Source organism: Aquila chrysaetos, chromosome 13, assembly GCF_900496995.4.
Source record: "Aquila chrysaetos chrysaetos chromosome 13, bAquChr1.4, whole genome shotgun sequence".
NCBI lineage: Eukaryota > Metazoa > Chordata > Aves > Accipitriformes > Accipitridae > Aquila > Aquila chrysaetos.
In genome coordinates, this window is record NC_044016.1 from 6,845,478 (window position 1) to 6,873,023 (window position 27,546).

Consider the following 27,546-nt stretch of genomic DNA (forward strand, 5'->3'; position numbering starts at 1 on the left):
GCAGTACAGCTAGAACTCTGTTGCAGAAAATGGCATTTCCAGTGCCGGAATTATTCTGTGGCCCAAGCAACACACTGATCAGTGAACCAGAACATCTTTATTATATAGAAATTCTTGGCCCTACTTCTCAAAATTTGGGGTGTGTGTGCGCCTTCATTCTGAGTAGGCTTCCTAAAGATTTGTCTGGAGAAGTAAAACAAAGGGGTTTTATATCCACATTGTACTCAGATTCTGGTTTTAGAAGGACTGTCAAAGAAAACTGTTATTGTAATTAACAAAAAACAGTGTAAAAAGCTGTAGTAAGCCTTCGTATTAGAGTAACTTAATCATACTGCATACCTCCCAGTGTTTCCTGGGGCCTGACGTAGCCAAAAGAAAGTGGGGAGGGTCAGGTAGTTGCAGTTTTTATCAACATCACCATGATCAAAGGGGTTATTGAGGAGGAGGAAGTCTAATCTTAACAGAGCCATGTTTTGATAGCTGGCAAGAGGTTGACATAGTCTCTAATACAGGGTATTGCCATTAAAACCACTCTATTATGTTTATAATGGAAAAATAAACATACAAAACCTTTAAAAATAATTCACACAATTCAAGTAAACAAACCCAGTGGTCTCGGCTATTTCAGAGCTTCTCTTAGTGATTCTGTTAAGCCCTCCCTCCTCTTCTTAAAAGGAGTATCAGGCACTATAAACACTTTTCTTTCTTTGTGGTCAGTTGTAGAGCTATCTTAGTTGCAACAAATAGGAAGTGATACTTTTCCCATATACTGCTGTAGGAATAATGTGGAAACTTTAAGAGAGTTTTTACCTCCTTCCCCCCCCCCCCCCCCCCCCATCTTATAATGAAAATCCTGGTATAGTTTTACTTGTGGTGCGGTATCAATTTGCTTTGATACTGCCTTTCCATATTAGAACTGGGATGTATTTATGTTGTGAAAGTATAAAGTTCTTTGATCAAGTATTTTCTCAGATAGTTTCCCCAATAAGGAACTGATTGGGGAAATTGGAACATACCTGCCTGGGGTGCCGTGGTCTGCAAGATAGGACAGTCCTGAAAAGCATTACACTGTATGTCTATTCTGTTTGCCCAAACTTTACCAGAGCCTGGTTACAAAACCAGGTCTAATCAGCCTGAGGACATGAGTTGATGATTTGAAATCAGATTATGCTAAATAAAAGTGTATAATCTAAAAGTATGTGTTAAGAGTTTTAAAGGTTTATACGTAACTGAATGTTCTACTAATTGCTGAAATTGTGCTGTTCAGCTGTGTTGTTCACTTTCTCTTGAGAGCAATTTCATATTAAAAACAGAATCATTACATGTAATTAATACATATTTTGGAAATTTCAGCATGGAAAGAACTTTCTCCTAATCAGTGTGGGAGAAGCAGTAGGAAGAATTTGAACACAAAATACATGTACTATCTCTGTTTCTCTAGTATCTAAATCAAGATTGTAGTCTGTCAGCTCAGTGCTTTCACAAGTGTTAAATGTACATAGTGCTTTCCTGGAATTTTACCATTAATGTTAATTGTTAATGTTATTTTTAATGTTGTTTTACATATTTTATGTGTATTGTACATAATATTTTGTTTCATAGTAATTAATATTACAGTTGAAGAAAGTATTGCTTTGAAAAAGCCCTTAAAAAAATGGTTCTTAAAACCTAATCCAGTGCATAATCTTTTTCTCTCCCTTTCTGTGTACCCTAAGGATGAATTGCAGAGACTTTTGGATTTGCTGAAGAAGCAAGACCCCTTGCCTGAGGAGCAGCTGCAGAAGCTGTGCATTGAGATGAATGATTTTATTGTTGCACTGTCATCAGTGCAACCCTCTGCCAAGAGAGAAGGCTTTGTCACAATTCCTGATGTGACATGGGCAGATATTGGAGCCCTGGAGGATGTTCGGGAGGAGCTGACTATGGCAATATTAGTATGTCTTAACCTTACTTTCAAGGATTTTTTGCATTTCCTCCTATGCAGGAAATAAAACTATGCTTGTTTGGTTTTTAATATTTATTTAAGGTATAGTGTGCTACCCATGAGTTGTAACATGCTACAAACTAGAAATTTTGCAACATCTTCATTTAAAATAGTCAAGACTTCTATAATTTGCTTTCAGATTTTTTACAAGTCTGGTGCATGTATTTAACATTTCACTTATTGTAGTCATGCTTTCAGTTTTCAGTATGTTCGTTATTGCTGAATCTTAAGTATTCCACAAGTTTTGTACCAATAACCTTAGTTACACAACTGCCACACAAAGAATTGGAGACTATTTAACTGGAAGGTTAGCAGTCTCGCTGCCAGTCAGAGGGATATTTAACACCTTAAGATGAGAACTTAGGTAAATAAGGTAATTGCATCTGAATAATACTAGTCTCCCATTTTGGGGTACTTATCAGTGCAAGATAATAAGATGCTGATTGACTGTTTATTCTTTCAGCCTGTAAAAAACTGGAATAAATAACTTGCTTATGAATGATTTTTCATCTAACTGTAACTGAAAAGTTTCGTGTTAGCTTTTTGTCACAGATAACTATGATAATTTCTTTTATAGGCACCTGTGCGAAACCCAGAGCAGTTTAAAGCTCTGGGCCTGACGACTCCAGCTGGTGTCCTGCTTGCAGGGCCTCCTGGGTGTGGCAAAACACTGTTAGCTAAGGTAATACATTTTCTAAACACGTTTAAAAATACTGAAGAATCTTCTTGAAGTGGATGTTTTTGTAGGAATGACTGAGTCTGGATGATACTGCCAGAAGTTGGGCTTTTGCACCTCTTCTCATCAGAAAATTAAATTTGGGCCTCTGTGCTAAAGTTATTTGACTTTCTTATTATAAAGTTACAATTTTCCTTGAATTGAGAGGAAATTACTGCAGAAGTTGAAGGACTGAAGTTGGTTAAGAAGAAAGTAGCAAAGATGGAAAGAAACTCTATTAGATAACCATTTCTATGGAATATTTCACTGGAACTGAATTATACATTTGGAAGTAGTCTACACTCTATTATATTTACCTTACTGAAAATACTTCTGCTTTACTTCTGCTTTCCTCGAGCATTTCAGTTCTTGTGGCCTCCCCATGTAAATGTACATAATCATGCAAGTTTCCAGGTTGTCACTCATCTTTGTCTTTAAATGCTTTTACGTAGTTTAATATCTCTTTAACTCCCACTAAATATCGAGAATTCTTCAGCTAATGTGGGGGAGGGGGGTGGGGTGTAAATCTGGACACTGCCTCATTAGAGAGAGAACACCTTGCTAAATTCCCTGCCCCCCTCCCACTCTTAATTCCACATAATTACACTTTGTACTGTTTTCTGTATTTTACAAACAGTTGCTAACTGTGTTCCTTCCCTTAAGTTTGTTTATTGCTCCATGGACAGATCCAAAGAAAACATGAAAAATGTGTTTTATATATACATCTGTCTTTCCTGTTTTGATAGGCTGTGGCAAATGAGTCTGGACTGAACTTCATATCTGTGAAAGGTCCTGAACTGCTAAATATGGTATGCACTAATCATTGTGCTTTTGTTATTTATGGAATTCTTGTCCAAACTGTGGGGCAAGCAAAATTCCTGTTAATTACGTAACTGATACTGGTGGAACTGAAGTTGACTCATTTAACCTCTGCTTAAAGTTTTTAGCAGTGAAGTTGTTCATGTGAAAAGGGAAAAAGCTATCCGGGTAGTTTAAGTATATATCTTAGTTTAAATTACCTGGCAGATGGAGCCTCCTTGACTGAAGTAGGATTTCTGAATGACCAACTACATGCGTCATTGCTTTTATGTAGACTGGAAAAAGAACAAAAGTTCAAATCTACAGTGAGAACAATTGGTGATCAGTAACTGCAAATCAGCAGCTTTCACTAAGCAAAATAAAATTTTCAACTTTCACATTCAGAAATGTGTTCTGTCAGTCATTTTAGCTTCTTAATGGAAGTTTGAAACCTTGGAAAGCAATGTGGTTTTTTAGTTGATCAGAGTGATTTTTAAAGATTTTAAATGTTAACAGATAAAAGTGCTGTAGTCTGAGTTTTTGAAGTACTGGACTTAGAAGTGTTGTGATATAACTTCAGTCTCTTTTAGAGTTAAAAGAATGTGTTGAACTGAGCAAGATGGCTGCAGCCCATATCTCGTAAGACCATGGCAGTTATCTGTTTATCAATAATGTGGAAGCTGGTATTTGATTATTTTTTTCCCAGACATTTTTTTTAATGTGTACTTCAAGTACTGATACAGGCAGGAAATACAACTCTTAAGTTAATTAGGAGCCCTACTTCCTTGTGGAGTAAAGAGAAAATGTCTGGCTGTGATTCAGAGACTGTGTTAAGACATAAATTGTATCAAAACATGTTTGTTTGGAAAAAATGAAGTGTTTGCATTTACAACTTGGCAACCCCCGCCCCTGCAATTTGCCATTCAAAGTGAAATTCTGGCTTACTTTTCAGTTCCCTGCTGTCAACCCCCTGTCTTCAGGCAACTAGTATATGAACTTCAGATGTTCGTTGTGTTCAAATTGCTCACTGGGTTTGTTTATGAACAGTTGATGAACAACAGCGTCCTTAATGAAGATTGTATTTGTTAATTCTCATCAGTGGAATGATGGCAAGTTAGATTTATTCCCCAGAAAGTAGGAATTCTATTAAATTCTGAATGTACTGCAAACTGTCAAAAGTGAGCTAGTGACAACTAGTTCCCATGTAAGTCTTGATCAGTAAGGAAGTAGAGATAACAGACTGTTATCAGAAGTAAACTGCTTAACAAGTTGTACTTCTCCATTGCAAAGCACCTCAAATACTGTTTAAAACTGTGATTATTTTTTTTTTTAAGCAAAATCTTCATGACTTACATTGTTTCACTGTGATTTGTCATTTGTTTTAGTATGTTGGTGAAAGTGAACGTGCTGTACGTCAGGTATTCCAGCGTGCCAGGAATTCAGCCCCCTGTGTTATATTTTTTGATGAAGTTGATGCTTTGTGCCCTCGGAGGTCTGACCATGAAGTGAGTCTAGCTTTACAATATCTCCATAAATAATCTCAGTTGCAGCTTTTGTGGCATTGTGCTAGTAACAGAAGTACCTGGAAGGGTACTACGTTCAGTATCTCCCAAGAAAAACAATCTGATAGGCTTTTTCATATTTGAGGAAAAATACGTTTGTCAAATTTTATAAAGCTTAATACTTTTTTTAGTATGCATGTGTAGAAAAAAATATCCAGAGAATGTGTGTATAACCACCAACTTGGCTGTGTAGAGCCGTAGGAAAAGATGGAGTGCAGTTTAATACCACGTTTAATTTATGGCCAAATCCTGGCACCTGTATGCAACTGTAATGCTTGCATGAAGTATGTACTTATTTGAATAACGTGAGCTGGGTCATGAAAATATTTGAGGCAGGAGCATAAGTGGAATACATTAGCCTTCAGAGCTATTCCACCTGTGAAGTTTTCTCTGCCTTGATTTTTGTTGTTGTTTTGGAATACGAACTACCTACATCTAGGATTAACTTCTGCTTTTGGGGGGGGGCAATATTAGCGCAAACTATTAGTGTGTTGAAAGGAAAGCTGCTCTGTTTTTTATGTAGAGGAAGTGCCTCTGTTTTATGATACTGTACTGGTGCATATATGTTGATGGTTGAAAGAAAAGATGCTTTTTTTTCAACAGACAAGTTGAGTACAGTACGGTTCAGGTATTGCCATCAATGACTTTAACAGAAGGACTGCTGTAGTTCTAGTTCATAGGAGAGAGGAAGTTTGATCAACTGTTTCTGAATTGTACCTTGTCTTCTGAATTTGCATACTTCACTTCCTATGAAAGATAGCCAAGCTGAAAAGTTCATACTTGACTTCTTGAATGTCCTGAGGTGGTGGTTCCCACAGAGCCATAAAAGGTGTCCAATACTAGGCACCACAGTACGCATAGATGGTAGCCAAGGAGAGGCAACAAGTCTGCTTTGGCCTCACTATATTTCACTTCTGTGGTGGCAGCAGCAGGCAGCAACTTGGTGCCTAGAAGCCCACCCCTGCTCTTCACAGCCTCATTTAACTGTGTAGAGGTACTGTCTGGGCAGGACACTGGTGACTTTATTACTCAGGCTGTGATACTGGTGACAATCCTTGGGATTCATAACTGAAACTCAGGGGCGTTTGGTGTTTCCACTGGCTCTTTGAGACCTATGTGCATTTTCACCGCATCTTCTAATTTTCCATATATAGATTTATATTTTTGTATGTTTAAAATAAAACGGTAACACTTAGAACAACATTCTTCAAAATCATCAAGCAGTTTTACTGCATAATTGAACTCTTGTTCTCCAGTTCCTCTGCTTTCTCTCTGTCTCCCCACCTCTAGAATGAAATTCAGATTAAGGTATTGAGTTTGGTTATAGGATATCACTACTATGGAGTTAACATTTAACTCTGAGTAGCTCACCTGCTGAATCTGTTGTTTCAGAGGTTTCAATATTTGGAGAGACATCCACCCCCCCCCCCCCCAAAAAAAAAAAACAAAAAACACCAAAAAAACCACCAAAACCCAAACCACCTGAATATTGAGAAGTTTTGGGTGTTCTTGTTGAGATAGATGAGAGAATAATTAGTATAAATACCTATATGTACTTCTTTGAGTCCTTCATTTTTAATGGGAGAGAAGATGTTTGCCACATGTTAAAGTGTGTGGCAGGTGTATAGGTAGCATGAATTTGAGGTGGAACTGTGCTAAGAATATGGGAGTAGAAATCCAGAATGCAGCTACATTGAACGTGTGAAAAAGAAACTTTTTTTGTTGAGTAGTATTTCGGAGCAGGGAGTTAGTAGATCTTTTGTTTCTTTTACTTTGAAATATTCACATTCCCACTGTTTCCTCAATTTTGTTGACAAGTTTCTCCTTTTAAAGTCAGGAGCCAGTGTCCGAGTAGTTAACCAGTTACTCACAGAGATGGATGGTCTGGAGAATCGTCAGCAGGTTTTCATTATGGCTGCCACAAACAGGCCTGGTAAGGACCCCAAAATCATGAACAAGAGAAATTGGACATCCTTGGTTCTCTTGTAATGAAATCGTGTGTTCTTACGTATTTGAATTCTATAACTAACCTTGTTCTGTAGTTAAAATTACGGTGTCTCCTCAAATTCAAACCTTTTCTGAGAAATTAATCTGTTCCACATTCTTGTGACAGCGTGAGATGAGGCAACCTCTTTAAAATGTGTCTTAATTAGCACCTGATACCATTGCTGTAAAATGCTTTGAAAGACTTTGACTTAATTGGACTTTAGATTATGTCCTTGGAACATGAAAGAACAAAAAAGAACTGAAACATAAATTATATATTTTTTGCTGTTTGCATTGATTTTCTATCCAAAGCAACCTTATAGTTTTCTGCTATTTTTAATTTTTTTGCCTTGAGACATCTGTCTCATGTGAAATCATTTTTCCATTTGCTTATCTTTTGCTTCCTGGGTTTCATGTTCTGAACTCAGTTCCCTCAGCCTGAAGTTATTCTGCTGTTCCCTCATGTTCTGTCAAGCTTTGATATTGACAGCTGTCTGTGCTCCCTTGCTGGCTTTTCAATTTTTGGTAGCTTTTGCAGTTCCTGCAGCATCTTCGTAGTTAATAAGCTAAACACTGACATCTGCTTTGTAATCATCATGTGGTTTACAACCAACTTTCTGCCTCTTTTCTTCGTAATACAAAAAAAAAAAAAGAAGTCTTGTGTTTTGTACATACCAAGAAACTTGTCTTTTCCTGAATTTGAACTCCATCTAGATGCTGAGCGTTAGAAGGAAAGGAATTTGTTCTCAATATAGAAACATATGCGTATGAAGATTTTGCACTTCCTTGGTTATAAGCATTGTCTGAATATTGCAACTGAAATTAATTACAGGGTTACTAGTCTATCTTGGTAAAACCATACTGGTGTAGATACCAGAATTTTGGAAAGAACCTTTGCGCCTAGAGCATGTATTTGGCAAATTACTGGTAACAACAAGACACAGTTAGTTGATTCATACCTGCATGTATTAAGTATGGACAAGATGTAGAATTCTGATAAGAAATGGCTTAACAGGGAAAAATAGTAGCATAGCTACTTTGATAGTAGCATAGCTACTTTGGATATAAACTGGAAGATGAGAAAGTTAAAGACTTGACAGATTGCTTGGGTCCTATAGATTAAGGAAAATTTGGTCTGAAATCACCTAAAATAGGCAACTATTTTTTTTTTTCCAACGGTCAAAAAATTCAAAGATTTTGAGGAAAATTTTCCTCTCCTTTGAATTCTTTGCACCGTGAGAGACTATCAAGCCTTCTACATGGTGAAGTATGGCAGTAGATGCTTAAATCTATATCTGCTTGTAGAAATTCTTTGATTTAAAGTGGTAAGTTTTCCTGGCATGAGCTTGATGATTCTGACCTATTTAATCTAATGTAGAAAAGAGAATAAGGTTATGCAATGTAGCACATCTATATATAGGTACAGTTGGATGTACCAAGAGTGTTAGTACTAGTGTCATCAAGTTGCCTTAGGAAAGAGATCTCTTGCTAAATTAGTTATGCTAGTGCAAGTATTTATATCAAGCAGCCTTTTTTGTTAGTGTTTCTCAGGGGCTTCGTATCTAATTGCTGATGACAGTAAAATCGTCATTATCTCTGACTGGTAGTGTGGGGTGTGAATTCCAACACCGTTGAAGTTGAGGAAACATCCAGCTTGACTTCCTGCAGTGCCACCTCAGGTGTACCACAGGTATACATGGGACGAATACTTTTAGGGCCAGTGTGTGTATGTGGCACTGTTCTGAGGTAACGCCTCCTCTCGTAGATCTCATTTTCATGCATAGATGAAATAGACAGCTGTGCAGTTGTTAATCCATCTCTTTATAAGCCTTATACTGCATGAAGTTTTATCATTATGTTGGTATAAAGTACCTCTGTAATGGTTTGGGGATTTTTTTTTTTTTTTTTTTTTTTTCCAGTTTAAAAAAGTCACTGTTGCCTTGTTGAGCTGCAGTGGTAAATGTACTGTTTTACTATACTGGAATAGTTAAAATTACAAAACTTTCCTGGGTAATGAAGGCTGAACTAATATTTGAGGGAAGCTGGGAAATTTGTAAGGCATGAACTCAGCAGTGTATTACTAGCCAGTGACATGGATGAAAAAAGTGAATTTGAGGTAAAATGCCAAACGTAAAGATAATGCAAAGGCAGGCATAACAAATGTAATCATCAAATTGAAGAGTATAAATGTATCTGCAAATTCTGTAAATGGAAATGAATGGTATCTTGATAAAGGAGTTGTTTTGCCAACACGATAAAATAATTTTTTCTGAACAGCAAAGCTTGATACATCCAACTTTTGCTAGAGGAGGCAGTTATTTATACAGTTTGGATCTCTTGCTTCAGAAGGATATCAGCTGTGTGTATGAATAATGCTTTGGATAGGTTTAGACTACAAACTTTTGCTGTGATATTTGCATTTGTCAGTGTGAAGAAATAGAGTTTCCAATTGATGCAGCTTTTATCAGAACAACTTTTACTGAAGCTGTAGTTAAATTGGGGAAACTGATTTTCCTCGTGTAGTTTATTTACCGTTTATGGGGCTTAGGAAGAGGCAGTGTTCACCAAACTAAATTTTGCTAGCATGGTCTGGGTAATTAATAGGAGCACACTGCCGGTAGAGAACAGTGAAGTCTGTGCTAGTAAAGCTCTCTTAATGCCATAAGAGCAAAATGTCCAAGCAGGGACCTGTGGGAGAACCATAGCTTATACTGGCTAGTATATTTAAATGATTCCCACAAACAATAAAAGTTGTGGTGCCTGAAAAGCTCTTGTGCTTATAAGTCTGACATTTGTATGAAAGATTTTTCTGTCATAGTTATCTTGAATAGAGGTGCTTGGAAGTTGTGTAATATAAATCTAAATAATAGAACTTCCTGGAATCTTCCACTGGGCCAGTATTGTGAAGTGTGAGATCTCATCTTTTTTTAATCCATGTTAGTATAATTTAATGGAAGAGAAAATGGCTTTTCAAGATGCTTAATTTCTAGAGTGGTTGCATGCATTCTAGCTTTTACAGTTGGTTGCTGGTACTGTTCATGACTGTTAGTGTATGTTGAGAGCATTGTAGTGTCAGAGACCATCATGCCGAAAGAAGAGTCTTCTCTCCTAAAAACATCATTATTATAAAGAATAATAGTACTAGCACTAAGGTAGCAGTGGCTCAAACAGTTTTGGCATCAAGGTATGTTCCTGGCACAATTGTTCCAGTGAGGTGTTAGCACCTGTGACAAGGTATTATTGTGAAATGGTGGTGTTTTATATAACCCGTGGCTGAAGACTGCCAAATTCTTTTTTTTATAATAGCCTTTAAGGACTTGGAACACTCTAATTCCCATTTTGCCAACAGGGCAGGCACAATAGATTGGTTCCTTTGTTTATCATATACAGTCTGCAAGTGGTAATTCTTATTCTGGCAGTGCTGAAATAAGCCTTTGATCTGTCCTTAAAAGCAGGATATTTGAATGTTTTTTGCACTTACTCAGTGACTTTGAAAGTCCTCTATAGATCTTTCTTGACTACTGCTAAATTAGCAGGGATGCAGTATTCCCAACTCAATCTCTTTCCACCTAAATGCAGAACCAATGTCAAACTTTGTCTGAAAAGGACTAAACTTTTAAAGCACTCAATGTCATTAAAAAGGGGGGGGGGGGGGGGGGGGGGGAGGCAGAAGTGTCATGTCCTGCTAGAAACTTTATGGGTCAGAATAATTATATTATTTTTCAGTCTACTTCCTTCCCAAAATCCAAGACTAAATACTTAAAAAACAATCAAGCACTACTGTTAACTAAGGTCTGTAATCTCCCACAATTTTCTAGTTACCAGTGTGAGTTTCAGTATTGGATACTGCTGCTTTCTGCTCTTGTCTTACTTCCCCAGGCTGTGAACATTCATAAACTCTTTAGAGAAATGCTGACCAAGGCATCAGCAGCATTTTCCATGGGATCTAAGGAACTGTATGTAACCTGAGGAAACAGACAAGAAATCAGTGAAACACTACAAACTGATAGTGATTTAAGGTTGACATAAACTGTGATGATGTCTTTGCTTTTATTCATGGGGTTTTTTCCTAGCTTTTTAAAATTCTTGCAAAATTTCCCTTCGACTGTTATCTTAGAGCATGGTCCTAGTTTCAGTGAGTTCTATTTTTCTTTAGCAAGTTTATGTTAGTTTTGTAGAGCTATTCACCTGAACCACATGTTTTGAAACACAGTAAAAAAAAATAATCTTCAGTCTCTGACAATAGTTACAGTTTTGGTTTGTGTTTTTTGTTTGTTATGTTTATACATGTTGCTGAATTAAAGGCAAGATAAGATCTAAGAAAAGCACCTAATATGTGAGGCATAGAACAATTTCTTTCATGATAGTTCTAATTCACACAAATTATACTTCTGCATTTCACCAGTCCTTGAATGTTATCTGTCTTTTACAGTAACTTTAGTGAGTTTGTTTGTTGTGTAGGGAGCAAATTTGTTAACTGCAGTGTTCATCTGGACAGTGTTCACCTTTTAGGGCTTCTGAGCCTTCCTTCCAGAACGTCACAAATGTGGGGGCCTAGATCTTGTATGCTTCAAATATAATTTTAAAAAGCTGTAGTGAGTATAGGAGAAGTTTGATGGACTCAGCACAATAGTCGTTGTTGCTGGTATGCACTGAACTTTCATAAACATTGTTGACTCCTGTACAGTTGAGATAAGACATGAATAATCAACTGGAAATTAGTGTGAGGCTAATAGATTTTATTATAGGACAAAAGAATGTCACATTATAGGGATACATGTAAAGATACTTTCAATAGAATTTAATGAAGAGGATAGAATTTTGTAGTTTGGAGAGCAGTATAGCAAACTGAAATATTACATAATTCTCTAGAGGCTAGTGCCTGTTTTAACCTTTAAAAACATAGCAAGGAATGGATGTACTCTAAATGTCTTAATATGTAATTTTGCCAAATTATTTGGAAAATGGTACTACTGTCTTCTGTCGACATAGTCAACACCATTGACTACATCAGAAAGCCAAGGCAGAAAATTAACTAGACATTTCTTTTAATAGAAGTATATTCTCTCTGTGAGACAACTGCTTGGAAAAGAAATGCTCTGTGTTATCACGTTTCCATGTTTCACTTTCAAACTTCAGAGGTAATGATAGGCTTTGAAAGAGGTTTCTATGATAACTACCTTAATTTCATTAAAATGTTAAATGTAGCTAAAATTAGTTGACTCTGTTTAGATAAGTTTTGAGATAATAGATATGGAGAGAACATTATGATTTATCAGGATGGAATGCTTTGAAATTCCTGAAAGGGGAGCATTATTCAATTCTTTTAAACAGATATGAAATGCATCTAATGAGTGAGTTTGACCAATGAGTAAATACTAATTTTTCGTGTTATGTGACTTGGATTTTCAAGAACTTCAGGCCCACCCAGGTCTGAATCAGCAGAGTGAAGTGAAGTGACTCGTAAGGAGATGGGGAGTGTAGATCTATGTGTTAAACTTTGGTATGGTCTTATTGTAAACCACCATCACTGCAGCTATTGAATTAGTACAAGTTGTGGTAACTCTTTGAATGTGGGCAATGTAATCTTTTATATACAAACAGATGAATTAATCTTTAGACTGTATCGCTAACTTTGTATCATTGGACAGATAGCGTGGCAAGTGCCGTGCTCTCAGCATGCAAAACAGAAATAGTATTTTCCATATCAAGCTTAGTATTTTTAAAGAGCTTTTCAAACTTTAGAATGGGGAAGTTATCAAGTGCATGGTGTTCTAATGCAATCCCTATTGAGAGTATTTATTTTGATGTTTGTAATTGATCTGTTGAGTGAACTTTGTCATCTCATCTTAATAATGTGGCAAGACTTCCGTCCACAGAGACACAAAACCAGGAAAGTGCGCTTGTGCCAAAAGCAAGATAAAGTATCATGTAGCACTATGACACTATGCACACACATATAAGAAAGATGTTTTTGTCTGGGCCTGCCATGGCAGGGATTCTGTTTAACTTTTGGTTCATCTGCTCTGGATTAAATTAATACATCAAGTTCTTCCTTTTTTTCTCACCATTCTTGTTGCATTCACAATAGCTGATTTTTGCCTACATAGATGCCTCTGGCCATGACTGCTGTATCTTGGGAAAAAGATTTGCTTTTGTCCAAGAAAAAGACAGTGGAACAATTTTTAATGTATGCATCTCATTCTACTTTTTGTCCTTGTGTGTGACACCTTGAGGTGAGAGAAACTTGAACAAAACTATGCACATCTTTAAAAAGTGAATCAAGACTACCTTGTGGTAGGATTGGGTAGTTAGAGTCTTGACAGAGTTAAGCAAACTTTTTTCATTTGCAAAAAAGGGATAGCTGTGCTTCTGTGCCACTGTTCTGGGGTTTGGGTGGTGGGTTTTTTGTTTTGTTTTCTTTTCTTTTAAACATCTGTACAGTAGGGATTAACCACTTAACTTTTCTCAGTTCTTCACCTTTAATATACATGAATGCATGTAGTTTGTCTGCTAGCTACATTTTGTGAGGAGGATGTAAGGATTGTAAGGGTGTTGACAGCTTCATTTAGAGTCCTTGATAGTTTCCAGCTTAAGACTTAGGTGTAACTTTGAACTGTTATTTTTGGATAGCTTGCAATAGCTACTTACCACATCTATATAACTTACAGACTTCAAAAAAGTACAGTTTTCTTTGTATCTTCTGTGGGTGCTTTTGTGACTTTGCTGTTCACATTACTGTAGTATGTAGGATATCATAGAATCATTTAGGTTGGAAAAGATCTTTAAGATCAGTTCCAACCCTTAACCTAACACTGCCAAGTCCACCACTAAACCATGTCCCTAAGTGCCACGTCTACATGTCTTTTAAATACTTCCAGGGATGATGACTCAAAAGAATTCCTTAGTGAAATAGAGCAATACTGTCATCGGTTTGGATAGATGGGGAAATGGGGCATCAAGAAGCATTTGGATACATAATCCAGGCAGTTTCTGCTGAAATACAGACAGGAATTGAGGTCTTTCCCAGGTTATATGCCCTCTTTGTATCTCTTGTTACACCAATATTCGTTAGTATTTATATCCTGACTTACTGTTTGTGGAAGTTCAGTATTGAAGCCTGTAGTGCTAAAAGGCTGCTAGACATTTCTATTACATTTAAGCTTTGAATGGTTTTCTAGAAACGTTTGCAATGATTTTTGGTTTCTTAGTTCTCCACATGTAATAAAATTTGGAGTCTGTAGTTCTTCCTGGGAGACAAATTCTGTACTTTGCAGCTGCATATTGTGGTTTCATGGGTTTCCTATTTTACCACTTAGAAAATTAATAGGTAGTAGAAATGCAAATGTCCAGTAAAATTAAGTTTAGATACTGATGCTTATGATTGGCCCTGTGTACTTGTTATTCTTAATTTATCACTGTGCCTTTCAAGCAGATTTGCAACAGTTAATATGGGTAGAGTTCCTTCCAACAGAACAAACTAGAAGCATTTTTTTCCCTTGTTATGAATTAATGTGGAATTCCTCACTTGACCATGCTAGGTATGACAGTAAAAATGTTCTAGTACTGTATTGCTAAAGATAGAGTTGTCTTCATTTGTGAAGAGATGAAACTAGTATTTATGAGCCACCTTTGAGCAGATGCGGCTTAACTGTACTGGGCAATAGAGGCTCCTACCTGACAGAGATGAAACTATTTCAGTCAGCTATTTTAATGCTCAGAGCTTCATGGCACAAATGCTTCTTTGAATCTTGGTACGAGTATGCATGTATTCCTTCTTGTCTGTACACTTTCCTAAGGGTGTATCTCATTTCAGGATAATTTTTTCTTTTTTTCTATTTTTTTTCCCCTCCCTAAGATATAATTGACCCAGCTATCCTGCGTCCTGGTAGACTGGATAAAACACTCTATGTGGGTTTGCCACCACCTGAAGATCGACTTGCTATTTTAAAGACCATCACCAAAGTGAGTATTTGGAAATAAATCCTTATCTTGAAGCTCAGTGGAATGATTTAAGATAAATTAAATTTTACAGAGAATTGCATAATCCTGTCTCATGAAACACTTTCAGATATTACATGAGGTCATAAAAATAAACCATCAGCCACATTTGCTGTTAAATTTGCTCTGAGACTGCAAGGGCTTGATAGATCTTGAGTGAAACAAACCTGTTAAACATAGAAGCTGCTGCCTTTACAGTCACAGTTTGAACAGATTTAATTAAAAGATTCCTATCTGTGTGAGTAATGGGCCTAGAAGTGGTTTGTAAGCTTTTGGGGGGGTGGGTTTCCACACATTCACCAAAATGATTCACAATCTCCAGCTGTGTTTGCTCAACAGTAATTGTGACACTTAATTGCCTTTAGGATTAAAGGAAGCTTGTGATGATAGAGGTTGTAGGTCAAAGTAAATGTGAAAATGTAAAATACCTGCCCTCGTCGGTCCTCCCTGTGGTTAATGGCACATTCTGCCATTTCAGAGATTTGGATTATAGAATTCTATTTGAGTATTTCTCTTAAGTACGGTACAGCAGTAATCAAGGCCTTAAAAAAAGAACATACAAAGCATTATGAATTACTCAGATATTTCCTACTTTTTCCAGTAGATCAACATTGATTGTTAAGAGCAGGTGTTCTATCAAGCTGCAAAGGAGACCAAGTCTTCAGTATAGAGAAAAGATAGCACTGTATTATGGAAAGTGTGGCAAAAATTATTTAGCAAATTTGTAAAAAGATAATTCAGACTTGCATAAGCATAAAGTTGTGGTGTACACAATAGTTAATCCATAGGAGAATTCAGAAAGTGAGAACTCATTCAAGCATGTTCCTTCATGCCAAAATGATTGTTCAAAAGTCAGACTCATTACAAATTCAGGATGGTAGACTTTCCTTCACTTGTTCTATGCATTACTTCATGGAGGAAAAAAAGTAAGTATGCCCCCATTTGCTATGAGCAGTAGAACAATTTATTGTTTCTAAGTTTTATAAAAATAGTTCAGTTAAAACTTTTTACAACCCTGTTCTTAAAGATGGTTGCTGTTTGAAAGACCTAGAGGGAATTTGAGTGTAACATCCATGAGTCATTTTTCAAACATACTGTAAGGAATTATGTTTTTTATTTTACCAAATTTATTTTTAAAGATAACTCAAAGTGTTCTTTAAAAATTGGGGTTATATGATTGTTCTGACTTAATACAACCAACCTTGTTCTTCTGGAAGAAGTGGGTAGTAAGGGTCTAGTCTAGTGACTGTCTAATCAGAGCAGAAGGATTCTGGTACAGAGTTTACATCTGCTCTGTTTTTTAACGTACAGGTGTTGAGCCTTGCTCTACCTAATTTTTGCCAGAAAATCTTTGGAGATTTGTAACTGTCTCAAGTGCTCTCACTGTAATTAGTGGTGTAGGAAAATAGTGCAGCAAAGCTTGGTGCAAGACTTCATGGGAGGGGAAGGTGGTATTAAACAAACTGATTTGTCTCACACTGTCATAGATTTCACTTGCTAACGCTCGTCACAGCCACATATAGTCACCAAGATGCATGCATCCAAGTGGTAGGGCCAGGATCACTTGTGTTGAACAGTGAGGATAAGAAACTCTGTGTTGAGGCCTCATTTCATCTCTTGGCTTCCCCTTGACTGGCAATGACAAACTGGTTGTTAGAGAGAACTGTTTTCTGGATTCCCTTTAAGAATTAAACAGTTCAGAATCATGCTTACTTCAGCTGCCATAAATCTTGGGCGAGGTTGCGGAAAAGTGTCTTTACTCCCTCCTTCTGGGAATCTTTGTGGCTACAGTCTATCTTCCTATTGGGATAACACCAAGAGGAGTGGCACACTGGATGTGCTAACCTTGTCATTATCCTGTTATCAGAGTGTATTTGTCTTCTCCTGACAAGCCATCTTTGCTGTGCCCTTACCTGATTATGGGTCTTTTTGTGATGTAAGCAATGCATTGCATAGTGTTTACCAGCTTGGTTCCTGTGGATCCTGTCCTTAGTTATCGGGGCATGTTATTTTTGGAATGCCAGATACTTCCATGCATACTTAATTCATACTAGTCTTAATATTTTGGTTACAAATCTTTGTAGTGAATGAGGTGTTAAGTCTTTAATGGATTTTTTTTTTCTCAGTTCTTAATTAAGAGGCCAGCAGAAATGAGATACAAACACTCTCAGTCTTTTCCTTTCGTGTTTCCATGTTCATTCCATGAGGAGAGGAGGCTGGTGCTGTTCTCACTTTACTACTTCTGCAGTCACCAGAGTTCTCGTAAAGCTAGGCAAAGATTTGTTTCTAGTGCTAAGAACAAGAAATAGGTTGTTACTTTCTTTAAAAATGTATGGGAGTTATCTGCAAGAAGAACTTGGAATATGGAGAGAGGAAAATATGTTAAATTAACTGAAATGCCTTTTTTTTTTTTTTTTTTTTTTTTTTTTTTTTTTGTCAGACTTCATCCATGCATTCTAGGTAAGGAAATTTGAAAAATCTGTGTACAGCAACACTTGGTTAAATATGTGCTCAGGGCTAGATAAAACAAAATGTTTGGTGCAGATGTGGGTGGCTTCTGGGTGATGGTATGCATTCCCAGAAATCTCCAAGGAATACATGTACAAGATGTAGAAACTGCGAGTTGTTGCTAAGGGAAAACATGGATGCTTACAAAGGCAGCATGAGGAGTAGAAAAGGGAGTTAGGGGGAGGAATATGTTGTAAGGAAGACAGACAGCTTGAACGTAGGTTGAAGGCTTGTTGTGAAAGAGTTTTATTTCAGTTAACTTGTACAAATCAGTCATTTTCAAATTGCATATTAATTATGTAAGAGAAGCATGTCTTCACATGTTCAAGTTACTAGTGTACTTACATTCCTGCAAGCTGTATCAAGCTTCTCTGGTGCACATACTGCTGAGCTTGTCTCCAGAGTAGGCAGATCATCCCACTCAAAAAATGGCCAACATATGTTGCTACTCAAAGCAATAGGTAAAACATTTATTTTTAGCAGAGGAGGTGTCTCTCTGGCTTGCAGTCTTGTACAACAATTACTAAAATCCCATATGAAATTGTATGAGGCTTCCTTGTTTCCAGGTTGAAGTCTCTGCTTTCAAGATGTTTCAAAATCAGGCTGTTCCTTTGTCTTTCTGTTGGTTTTTGGTTTTGGTTGGTTGGTTTGGGGTGGGTTTTTTTTTCCCCTTTCTAACTGGTATTCTACCAAAGATTCATCCAAGATTGCTCCCTTACTCTGCCTAGTCCTTGATTATTCTACTGTCTGTTAAGTATTCAAGGGTTTTAACTTGCCAGTTACTATACATTTTATTTTTTTCTCTTGAAGGTATTGTAGATATGTGGTATGTTAGTTCACCTGAAGAAGTCAGAAAAGAATTATAAGAATTTGTACTTTTCTGTCAAATGAGTTTCTAGCAGAAATACATCAATTGTACCAAAAAAATGCCCTTTCATTTCTAAACTCAGATATTGTTTGATACTGTAGACATCTAGAATCTCTGTACTACCAAGATACTACTTTACTGTTGTCTAAGGGTAATAGGGAGATCTCCATGCTTACAGTGTTTGAAAATTTTGTGGGCTAGTTTCAAATATAATTTATAGTGTTCAATATTTTTTGCTGTCGGAGATGCAAGAATAATAACAAAAGAAACCACTTCTGGGATCTTTGTGGAGGAAGCAGTAATAATATGGAAGAGTAGTGTCAAAAGTCTACAGGAGTATCTACAGTATATGTAAACTTTTATGAAATCCAGAATGGAAAACTACTAAGTTTGAAAATGTATGTCTAGAACATAAAAGATATGTAATTAATTCAGTCTTAAAAGTGAGATAAGACTAAATCTACATGCTTATTGCTTAGCTATTTGATTTCAACACATAGTAAAACTAGAGGAAGTTCAGCTAAACAATGCTGTTGATGTAACCAGCTACTTAAGGCCTGTCCACATATGGAACAGTGTCAGTGTTACATTGCCCTGTGACAGGCTGGCCATCATTTTGTTAGAGAAAATCTAATCTGTTGATGGGAAGTTAAAATTTAGCATTACTTATTATTTCATAATTAAATGTTTTTAAGGCTGGTTGTCCTTCTTGCTGGTTTGAGATTAAAAATGTTAATATTTGTGGATATTTCAGGGAATTTGTCAGACCCCTATATGATTCCTGATTGGTGAAACTTAAACACTTTGGGGAAGGCATGTGTAAAAAAAAAAAAAAAAAAAAAAAAAAAAAAAAAAAAAGAAAGAAATACCACCAAAAACCAAACAAAAACCCCACAAACAAACAAACAAAAAAAAACTACAAAAAAACAACTTTTCTTATCTTTCTCTTTTTATTATCTCAACTCCTTTAGGATGGCACCCGGCCTCCACTAGATATTGATGTAAGCCTTGAAGAAATTGCTTACAGTCAACATTGTGATTGTTATACGTGAGTAGCTTCTAGTTTTGACTTGAATATTTGATGTGCCGTGCCAACAGTCTTCTGATGTGTGATAATGTGTGTTATGTTGTTATTATTAAGAGGACCTCTTAACTTTCAGGGTTTATAAGCCTTTTCCCTTATGCTATTTTTCTTGCTTTCACTTGTGCTTTTTTCCAAGGAGTTGGTAGGAATATAGGGCAAATATGCTAAAGTCTCTTTCACCTGGAAGAGCCCTCTTGGCTTTGCGTGGTTTTATTTTACAATTCTTGCATAAACTGAGGATAAAAGAGCCCTCTTTAAGTTGTGGACCATATACAATGATGATGAAAGCAAATTGGTTAAACAACCATAACCAACTTGTTCTGTCACACAGTTGAAAGCAGCGTGTTTGACAAAGTAATGAGGGCCTATTTCAACTTGTGCTTTGGGAATACCAAGGTGTGTTTTTTTAGGAAAGCTTGATGGCCATATCCGTCAGAATAATTTGCAGTTGCGTTGTACAAAACTTTAAAAAGTTTTAATCTATTAAATGATTTATTAAGAGTTAATGATTTTCTGGAGTTCACAAAAGATAAAGTTTACGACAGGCTGCTTGTCACAATATTGCTTTTGAATCTTAGAAATGGAAGCTATCACCAGTAATGATTTTTACTTTGTCATTGTTTCATATTTGGGAAAGATGAGTACTTTTTCTTTGCCCCTTTCACTCACTGTCTTTTTTTTGGGGGGGTGGGGAGTGTTTGGTTTTTATGTTTGTTTGTTTGGGTTTGTTTGTATTTTGTATTTTGTTTGTTGTTTTGGGATTGGGGTTTTTTTTGTTTGTGGGGTGGGTTTTTGTGGGTTTTGTTGGTTGGTTGGGTTTTGGTTTTGTTTTTTAAATACAGCAGTATTCCTAGCACCCCAAAATGAAACATAGGGAGTTAATTGTGAAAATTTTCTTTGGTTCAATGACTTGTACCACTTTTCACAAGCCTTCAAAGTTCAACAGCTGGAAACTGGAAACAAATATTTAGAAAGACTGATCTGATCATGTTTTGTGGATACTGTTATTTTAAGAGCATGTTAAGTTAACTGTTGATGCAGCTTTGAGCAAGGCAGCTCCCTTTTGTAATAATGGGTGATTCCATTTGAATCTTTCGTAAGACTGATAAAAAAAAAAAGTATCAAGTTCCCACCAAGTGGCACAATATTAATCAATCCTTTGGCATTTTTAAGGATGCTGGGGGGGGGGGGGGCGTTGCCTCTCCCCTTGCCTCTCATTTATTTGATTTTAATCTGTGGCTAAAATCTGGAGGACATTACTCCATAATGAACGTTGCAGCAGTGGGTTGTCCTCGGACCTCTTTCCAATGTTCTTACGATGAACCTTTATGACAGCACAACCAGTCTCTTACCATCATTTATAGTTTCTTGCCTTTCTATATGCCACTAGCTAAAGACGAGAGAAATTTATCCTAAAATAACCTATTCTGTTTGTATCTGTAGAGGGGCAGACCTTTCTGCTCTAGTGCGTGAGGCTTCAATTTGCGCCTTGAGACAGGAAATGGCCCTGTGGAATACTCAAAGCAAGAAAGGTAAGAAAGCTTTACAAAAACCTTAACTGAACAGTGAGAAGATAAATGGAATGTAAAGTATTTAAGGTAGTTCAAGACAAGCATAAAGGTGTACATGCCGTACATAAATGATTGATGACTTCTAAGCCAAACAAAAATTAAGTCAGATTTGTTTCAAGAACACATAAGCATCTTTGAAGTATACGTAGGGGAGAGTACAGGAAAAAATGGTTATGCTGGAGGTTCAGCATAAAATTTTTTTCTAAAAGAATTGAACCTTGTAACCTTAAAGAAAAGTTTATGTTAAATGGTAGTATAAACTGACAATTTATGTACTAGACTGAATATGTCTTTGCCAGATTTCCATATCACTATCAAAGACTAATTATACTGACTTATTTGCAGATATGAGTACAGTTGTAACTGCACACATACTGATCACATACCTTTGGTACAAAATTGTACTGTGTAACTGAATCCATGCACCTAGTAGTAATAGCACTAGGACAATCTGAGTGCCATTTTTGATCTTAGGTGTTTAGCTCATCAGTGGCTCTTGGCAGGACTTTAACAGGGAGTTATAAATTCTTTCAAGTACAATGTCTGCCCTTTCCATATGTCTCTGCACTTCTAAGTTGTATTTTCCTGGTTTTTAAATTATTCTTTTTTTTTCTGTGCAGATAAGAAAACGTAATTGGAAATTGAAACTCTTTTATGTAAAATGTGTGTGTATCTAGACTTTTTCTAGTAATTCTGTTTGTTATTCTACTCTTAAGTCAAAATGCAAAGCTAAGATGGAATTGTGACTTTTCAGATGATGTCCTTGGAAAAGATATTAGGCTTTCATTATGCCTCTGATTTCTGAGAACCACGCTGGAATTTTAATGGCTTTGAATCATTCTTTTTGATCTAGTACATAACTAGTCCCATCTGTTTTTTAACAGTAGGTTAACAGAGCAGAATGTTTGTATTTCTTGTTTTGAGGGAACTAGCATGTTCATTGGGGCAGGGGATGGAGAAACAAACTATAAAAACCTTCACTGTTGTATGACTTGGTTACCCATTTTCTTTGCTGTAGATGGAGAAAGCTCTTGATTTGAGATGGAAATTTCTGAATTTGTCCTGTTTGTTTTTATAATTACCCAGAATAGACCAGGCTCTATTCAAAGATGCTCATCACTTGAATTCAGCCTTCACATATAGGACTGCAGCCTGAGCACTTATTATATGGATGTGTTGGCAGCCAGCAAGTCCATAATATATGCATAGCTTGATTGGCATGTTTATAGCAGCTGCTTGTTTGGGATGTCCTTGGGTTTAGATTTCCAAGATGTCAGCCCTGGCTGGTATGAAAGTGTATAAGGTGGTTTCTGATTTGAGACCTTGTTCATTTATATCTTCAAAAGGGTAGTGTGTGTACACAGACTGGAGAATTTCACCTTTCAGTGTTACCACAGGACAAGCACAACTGACTCCCTATGCTCTGTACATGACTGTAGATGTGTGCTTTGTGTCTTCATCAGTCACTTTGGAATCAGCTGGCTGAGATCAGTGCTGCTCCTTTCTATTCTGTAGAAACTCTGTTGTAACTTCCTTGTTATACCTGGTATTCTCCCTCTGGAATAAATTCAGGGGTGTGTTTTTCTTAACACTCAACAGTGGTTTGCTTGAAGGGCCTTTTTTATAGTGAAATGGAAAGATATCCTTTTTGTGATATTTCTTATAAGAATCCACAAATTTTACTTCCAACTTGTAACAGTCCTAGGAGAGCTGATTATGTTAGTCACTGCAGTCTGGGAGTTGCCAGATATTGTGGTTTGTCTGGGGGAAGAAGGGGGAATCTTAACAAAGATTGGGCAGACTTTCAGTTTTATGAGGTCCCTCTGGAGTTCCTCATCATTGGCCCAGCATTTGACTGCCCAGAAGAGTTCAATATCATTTGCAAACTTGGAGTTTCCACTTCTGGGTCCTGTTTTCAAACCACTGATGAAGATGCTGCATAAAACAGATTTCAGCCCTGATGCCAGAGTGGGGCCCTACTGCTGCCTGTTCCCAATCCTGAAAACTGACCATTAAGCCTTACGCTCTATTTCATATCCTTTAATCAGCTTTCAGTCCACCAAAGAATCTATTCTACAATTCTTTGGAGTTCCCAGTCCTTTGGTGGGTGTAACAAGTTACACGATTTAACCAGCAGTTCTGTGGTCTTATAGACAAGTTCCTTTAGAACCTTTGAGTGAACACCATCTGGTCCTGGTGACTTACTGTTAACACTTCAGCTGACCTATTTTAGTTTAATGCTTCCTGTATATTTATTTCAAATAGATCCAGTTACAAAGAATGTATAGGGTATGAGACTCTCTTGACACTTTCAGCTGCAAAGACAAATGCAGAGATTTCATTGACCTTCTAAACTATGACCTTATACCTGAGTGTCCCTTTTTGGATTTTTTTTTTTTTGAGATAGCCAGTGACCCCATAGCACCTGCATAGTCTGTAAAGCTGATCTTCTTAAGCAAAGAGTCTATGAGACTTCTTGTTACAGCAGTTAAAAGCGAGTGTGGTTTAACAAGTGAGATTAATTAAAGATTTTGTGGTTGAATTTGAAAAGCAAGATCTGGTTCTTGTTTGATACTTTCAAATTAAGAGGAAAGGGAACCAGCTATCCTTAACTTACCTACGTAAATAGGAAAAAAACAATTTGATGACTCAATCTTAATTTGGTTTCTGTGAAAGACCCAACTTGAACTCTTTTTTCTTACTACAAGTAGTGTTTCCTTAAGGAAATAAGTTAAAATGCTCATATTTTAAATTTACATCTTCATTTATACTGGTATAACTTTATATGGTAATGGGAATCTTGAATAAGAGCTTCAGAGAATTGAGATGAGAGAGCAGCAAGGTTGTATGTTTAGTTTAGTGAACTTTAACCTTCATCTTTACTTTAAAGCAAGTAATAATAATTGTAGACTATTTGCTGTTCTGTTTTATACCTTAAACAAGTTCTCATCTTTAATTTAGTGCCTTCTATCTGCTATGTAGTCTTTCGCTGTATCAGCAGATTTTCGTTAAACTCAGACATCAAATATATTAATGAGGAATCTTAACAGTTTCTTCATGTCAGCACATCCCATTTCACCTTACAAAGATGTATGCAAAGGTAGTGGCAGTACATATCTGTGGAAGAAAAAGTGTCTTAATGAAATACACTTTAAAAAATGCACCAAATTGACTCTAAAGACATACTTTTTGTACCTCTATCTTATCTGATACCTGTGCATAATGTTAGCATTGTAATGAATCTGTATAGGATTGGTATCTTTGGATTCTTAACTCTAGATTAAACAAGGCACTTGATTGTGAGAGCAAAGGAATCCATGATTTATTTGAGGTATGCTTACATTTTAGCATACTAAAAAAAACCTGTTCAAAAGGTTGGGATTAGGAATAATTACTGTGGATAGCTGCATTAAGGTCAAAAAGGCAATTTGCATAAACTTTAACAGAGGGAGTTGTAAAAGTGAAAGCTTTCATCACTTCTGGGTAATGCTGGACAAGGCAATGATATGAAGTCAATTGTTTAGGAATTGAGCATCCTGCAGTAGAATTGGAATGATAACAAAATGCTTTCTAGGTACTTACTAAATAACACTCTGTAGGGAAGCTTAATATTAAATATGTATAGAAAATAAAGGCCAGAACTGGAAGCAGCAAGATTTGAGGCATTCACTTCCAGAATGGTCAAGGGACTTGAATTCTAACTGGATTTGATGTAAGCTGCAGTGAACTTGGCATCTTTGAGAATGAAATTCTCAATCTGCAGGTGGAAACACTAATACCTAAAATTAACTTTCAGAAACAAGTAAGTATTCTTTGGCTTAGAGGGATTAAGATCTTGCCAAAGATCATAGACAGTAGGCTACATAAAGTACAAGAGTTCAGGTGTTCCTAACACTACTGAATTAGATCTCATCCAACTGACTAGCACATACAGTTAGTTAGGTTTAATGAATGCTGCCTTGAAATACATGCAACAATCATTTGATTGTCACTTGCCTGCAATTTTATTAACTTATTGTGCTTTGTTCTTTAAGGAGAAATCAAGATCTCCCGTAAACACTTTGAAGAAGCTTTTAGGAAAGTGAAATCTTCAGTATCAAAAAAGGTAAGGTAAGCTGCAAGTATGCAAGACTCACTACTCCCCTAGAAAGGACACTCTTTTTATGCTGGAGACTGGTGGGAATAGTTAAGGTTGCACTATACTTGCATGTGTTTCAAACTGACACTACCTGTTTCTGCATTAAGCAAACCTGATGTTTTTTACAAGGTCAGAAATTAAAGTCTCCCTTTTCAGCTGCAGATGATGCATTGCATGTAGATTGATTACGATGCTATCAGTGTTATCTCTTAGTATGGCACCTTGGACTTCTCATTGACATTCCCAGATTAGTTACTGACCTGACCTTAACATCTTATGTCCGTGGAATTTTCAGTTAAAACTTGAGGCCTTTAGAGTATACCACACCTTGCCACTACCTTTTTTCCCCCCTAGATGGATGTGACACCCAAAGATGCTCAACCATTTCTGTTAACGTGCAAAAGGCAGCATTTTGAGATAGGACATAAAATGCACTTTACCATCTTAGTTATTTCTTATCACTGTTTTCATTATTTGTATTTATCAAGGAAGTTTGTGTTAAAGGTTTCCTTATGACCTGTTCTTTAATAACTGAAAGCTGTTCAATCATCTTACTGTGACTGAGAAGTTTATATATAGAGGAATTGTTATTGCTGCAGAGCTTTTGCATATAGGTCTCTGTGTTGCCAAGAGTGTACTGCAGCCAAAATACATTAATATATTCACTTTGAACACTAGCCAGAGAGAAGTTAACTAGTTAACTATTTCCTTTCATTATTATTGTATGGTGATGGTCAGTGATCTTTGGCTCCAAGACCCTTTAAAGATGGTATTGGTGGTTGTTTTCTTCCCCTCTGCTAATTATTAAGCAAACGGTTCAGAAGCAACAGCCACAAAAACTTAAAACATCCCCTCTAACATGACAATCACTGCTAAGTGTTCGTACGTACTCTTCTGGTTCTTAAGAGTTAACCAGAAATGTCATTCTGCATCTCAAAGGCAGCTTAAATGTCACATGTCTCAGAGCCCTATATTTCAGTTATATCCATCTGAAGAATTTTGTTAGGTATTTTGAAATATCTTTTGGAGTACAAGAAACTCAACTCCCATTTCCAGATGCTACTTCTTATCTGCTACACAAATTCAAGCTGACAAAAACTCTCTGCATACCTTCTTATGAATACTGGAAAATAAAAAAGCTGCATCTCACTGATTTAGTGCTTCTAACTCTCTTCCTTTTCCTTCCCATACACATCTCAGTTCCATTAACTTGCTTTTGGTTTAATTGGTTGACTCGAGACAAACCAAAGTAAGTTGTTCTTAAAACTATGGACAGACCACCTTCTGAAGCCAGTTATTTCAGTGGAATTTAACATCTTTAACCATTCTGTTCCTGAAAACTGTTATTTTGAGTGATTCATGAAAAGGATTAAGGAACTAGCAAAAGAAGATCTTGTCAGTTCATTTTGGCAGAACTAGGTGAGGGAGTAAAGTATCAATTCAGCAGTTCCCCTAGTAAAGAGGGCAGTATCTTCTTAGTGAAGCTGCAATCTGAACGCAGCATGGCAATATTAAGTCTAAGAACTGTGCCAAAGGCTTCTCTTAACTACATATCATTGGTGACTGTCACTGGAGAACCTCATTTATGAGCCAGGGTAGTGGGCTATTGCCTTTAGTTTTTTGTCTGTAAATGTTTTAAAATATAGCTAGTGGCTCATATAGCTGGTTTAATAAAGTGAAAGTCACTTGTAAAAGTGACATATAAAGTCACTTTTAAACATTGCATGACTTTTTACCATTGTCTGAAGTATTTTTTCCTCTCATCTTGGCACTCTTAGGATCAAATAATGTATGAAGAACTGCATCAGTCACTGTGCAGGTGACACATTTGGACAATTCCCAAGAGAGACTTATTCTACGTTGGTGGAGAGTTTTGTAACACCTGTGCCTGATTTCAAGAGAAAGGTTTGAAAGAAGCTGTACTAAATCTCTCAACTTTTTAAACTGTACCTGAAAAAAGGTCATCATAACCTACTGCTCTAAACCATCCTTAATTTAACTACTTGCAGAATAAAAGATACAATACACACTTCCTGCTTATCACCATTTACATTTTAAAAATTAATGCTTTTAGTGCTAAAGAGCTAATACCATTCTGAGCATTTCATGCCCTTAATCAGAAATCCCTCAGAGGCAGACAGGCTAACCCTTCAAAGTGTTTACACTGCTCAAAGAGCTGTTTTCAACCATACATGAAAACAGCCATGTTTTCAAGAACGATGACTCTGGAAGAATCACTGGGAGAAGACAGCTGTGAAAGTAGACTGGGAAAGTGCTGCACTGTATGTTATCATACCATTAATCATGCCTTTCCCAAATACAGTGACACAT

General features: G+C 36.6%; 1 protein-coding gene and 1 long non-coding RNA gene across 4 annotated transcripts in view; one reads left to right on the forward strand and one right to left on the reverse strand.

Moving 5' to 3' along the window:
* Positions 1 to 27,244, forward strand: part of NVL (nuclear VCP like) — a 44,265-nt gene extending 17,021 nt beyond the window's left edge. For 2 of the 3 annotated variants that reach the window (XM_030034552.2, XM_030034553.2), the window contains 10 exons: positions 1,716 to 1,934; positions 2,562 to 2,666; positions 3,446 to 3,508; positions 4,883 to 5,002; positions 6,893 to 6,992; positions 14,904 to 15,010; positions 19,394 to 19,470; positions 20,950 to 21,038; positions 25,112 to 25,182; positions 26,994 to 27,244. In XM_030034552.2, coding sequence (XP_029890412.1) covers positions 1,716 to 1,934; positions 2,562 to 2,666; positions 3,446 to 3,508; positions 4,883 to 5,002; positions 6,893 to 6,992; positions 14,904 to 15,010; positions 19,394 to 19,470; positions 20,950 to 21,038; positions 25,112 to 25,182; positions 26,994 to 27,038 — 996 coding nt within the window. In that variant the 3' untranslated portion in view covers positions 27,039 to 27,244. Of the gene's footprint in view, positions 1 to 1,715; positions 1,935 to 2,561; positions 2,667 to 3,445; positions 3,509 to 4,882; positions 5,003 to 6,892; positions 6,993 to 14,903; positions 15,012 to 19,393; positions 19,471 to 20,949; positions 21,039 to 25,111; positions 25,183 to 26,993 lie in introns of those variants that run through there. The other variant, XM_030034554.1, reaches the window with a different exon arrangement.
* LOC121233739 lies at positions 17,773 to 20,266 on the reverse strand. The gene is made up of 2 exons (XR_005933807.1): positions 19,307 to 20,266; positions 17,773 to 19,224 (listed from the first exon to the last, which is right to left on the reverse strand). It is a non-coding gene; the product is annotated as an uncharacterized LOC121233739 (long non-coding RNA).
* Positions 27,245 to 27,546: the final 302 nt, after the last annotated feature.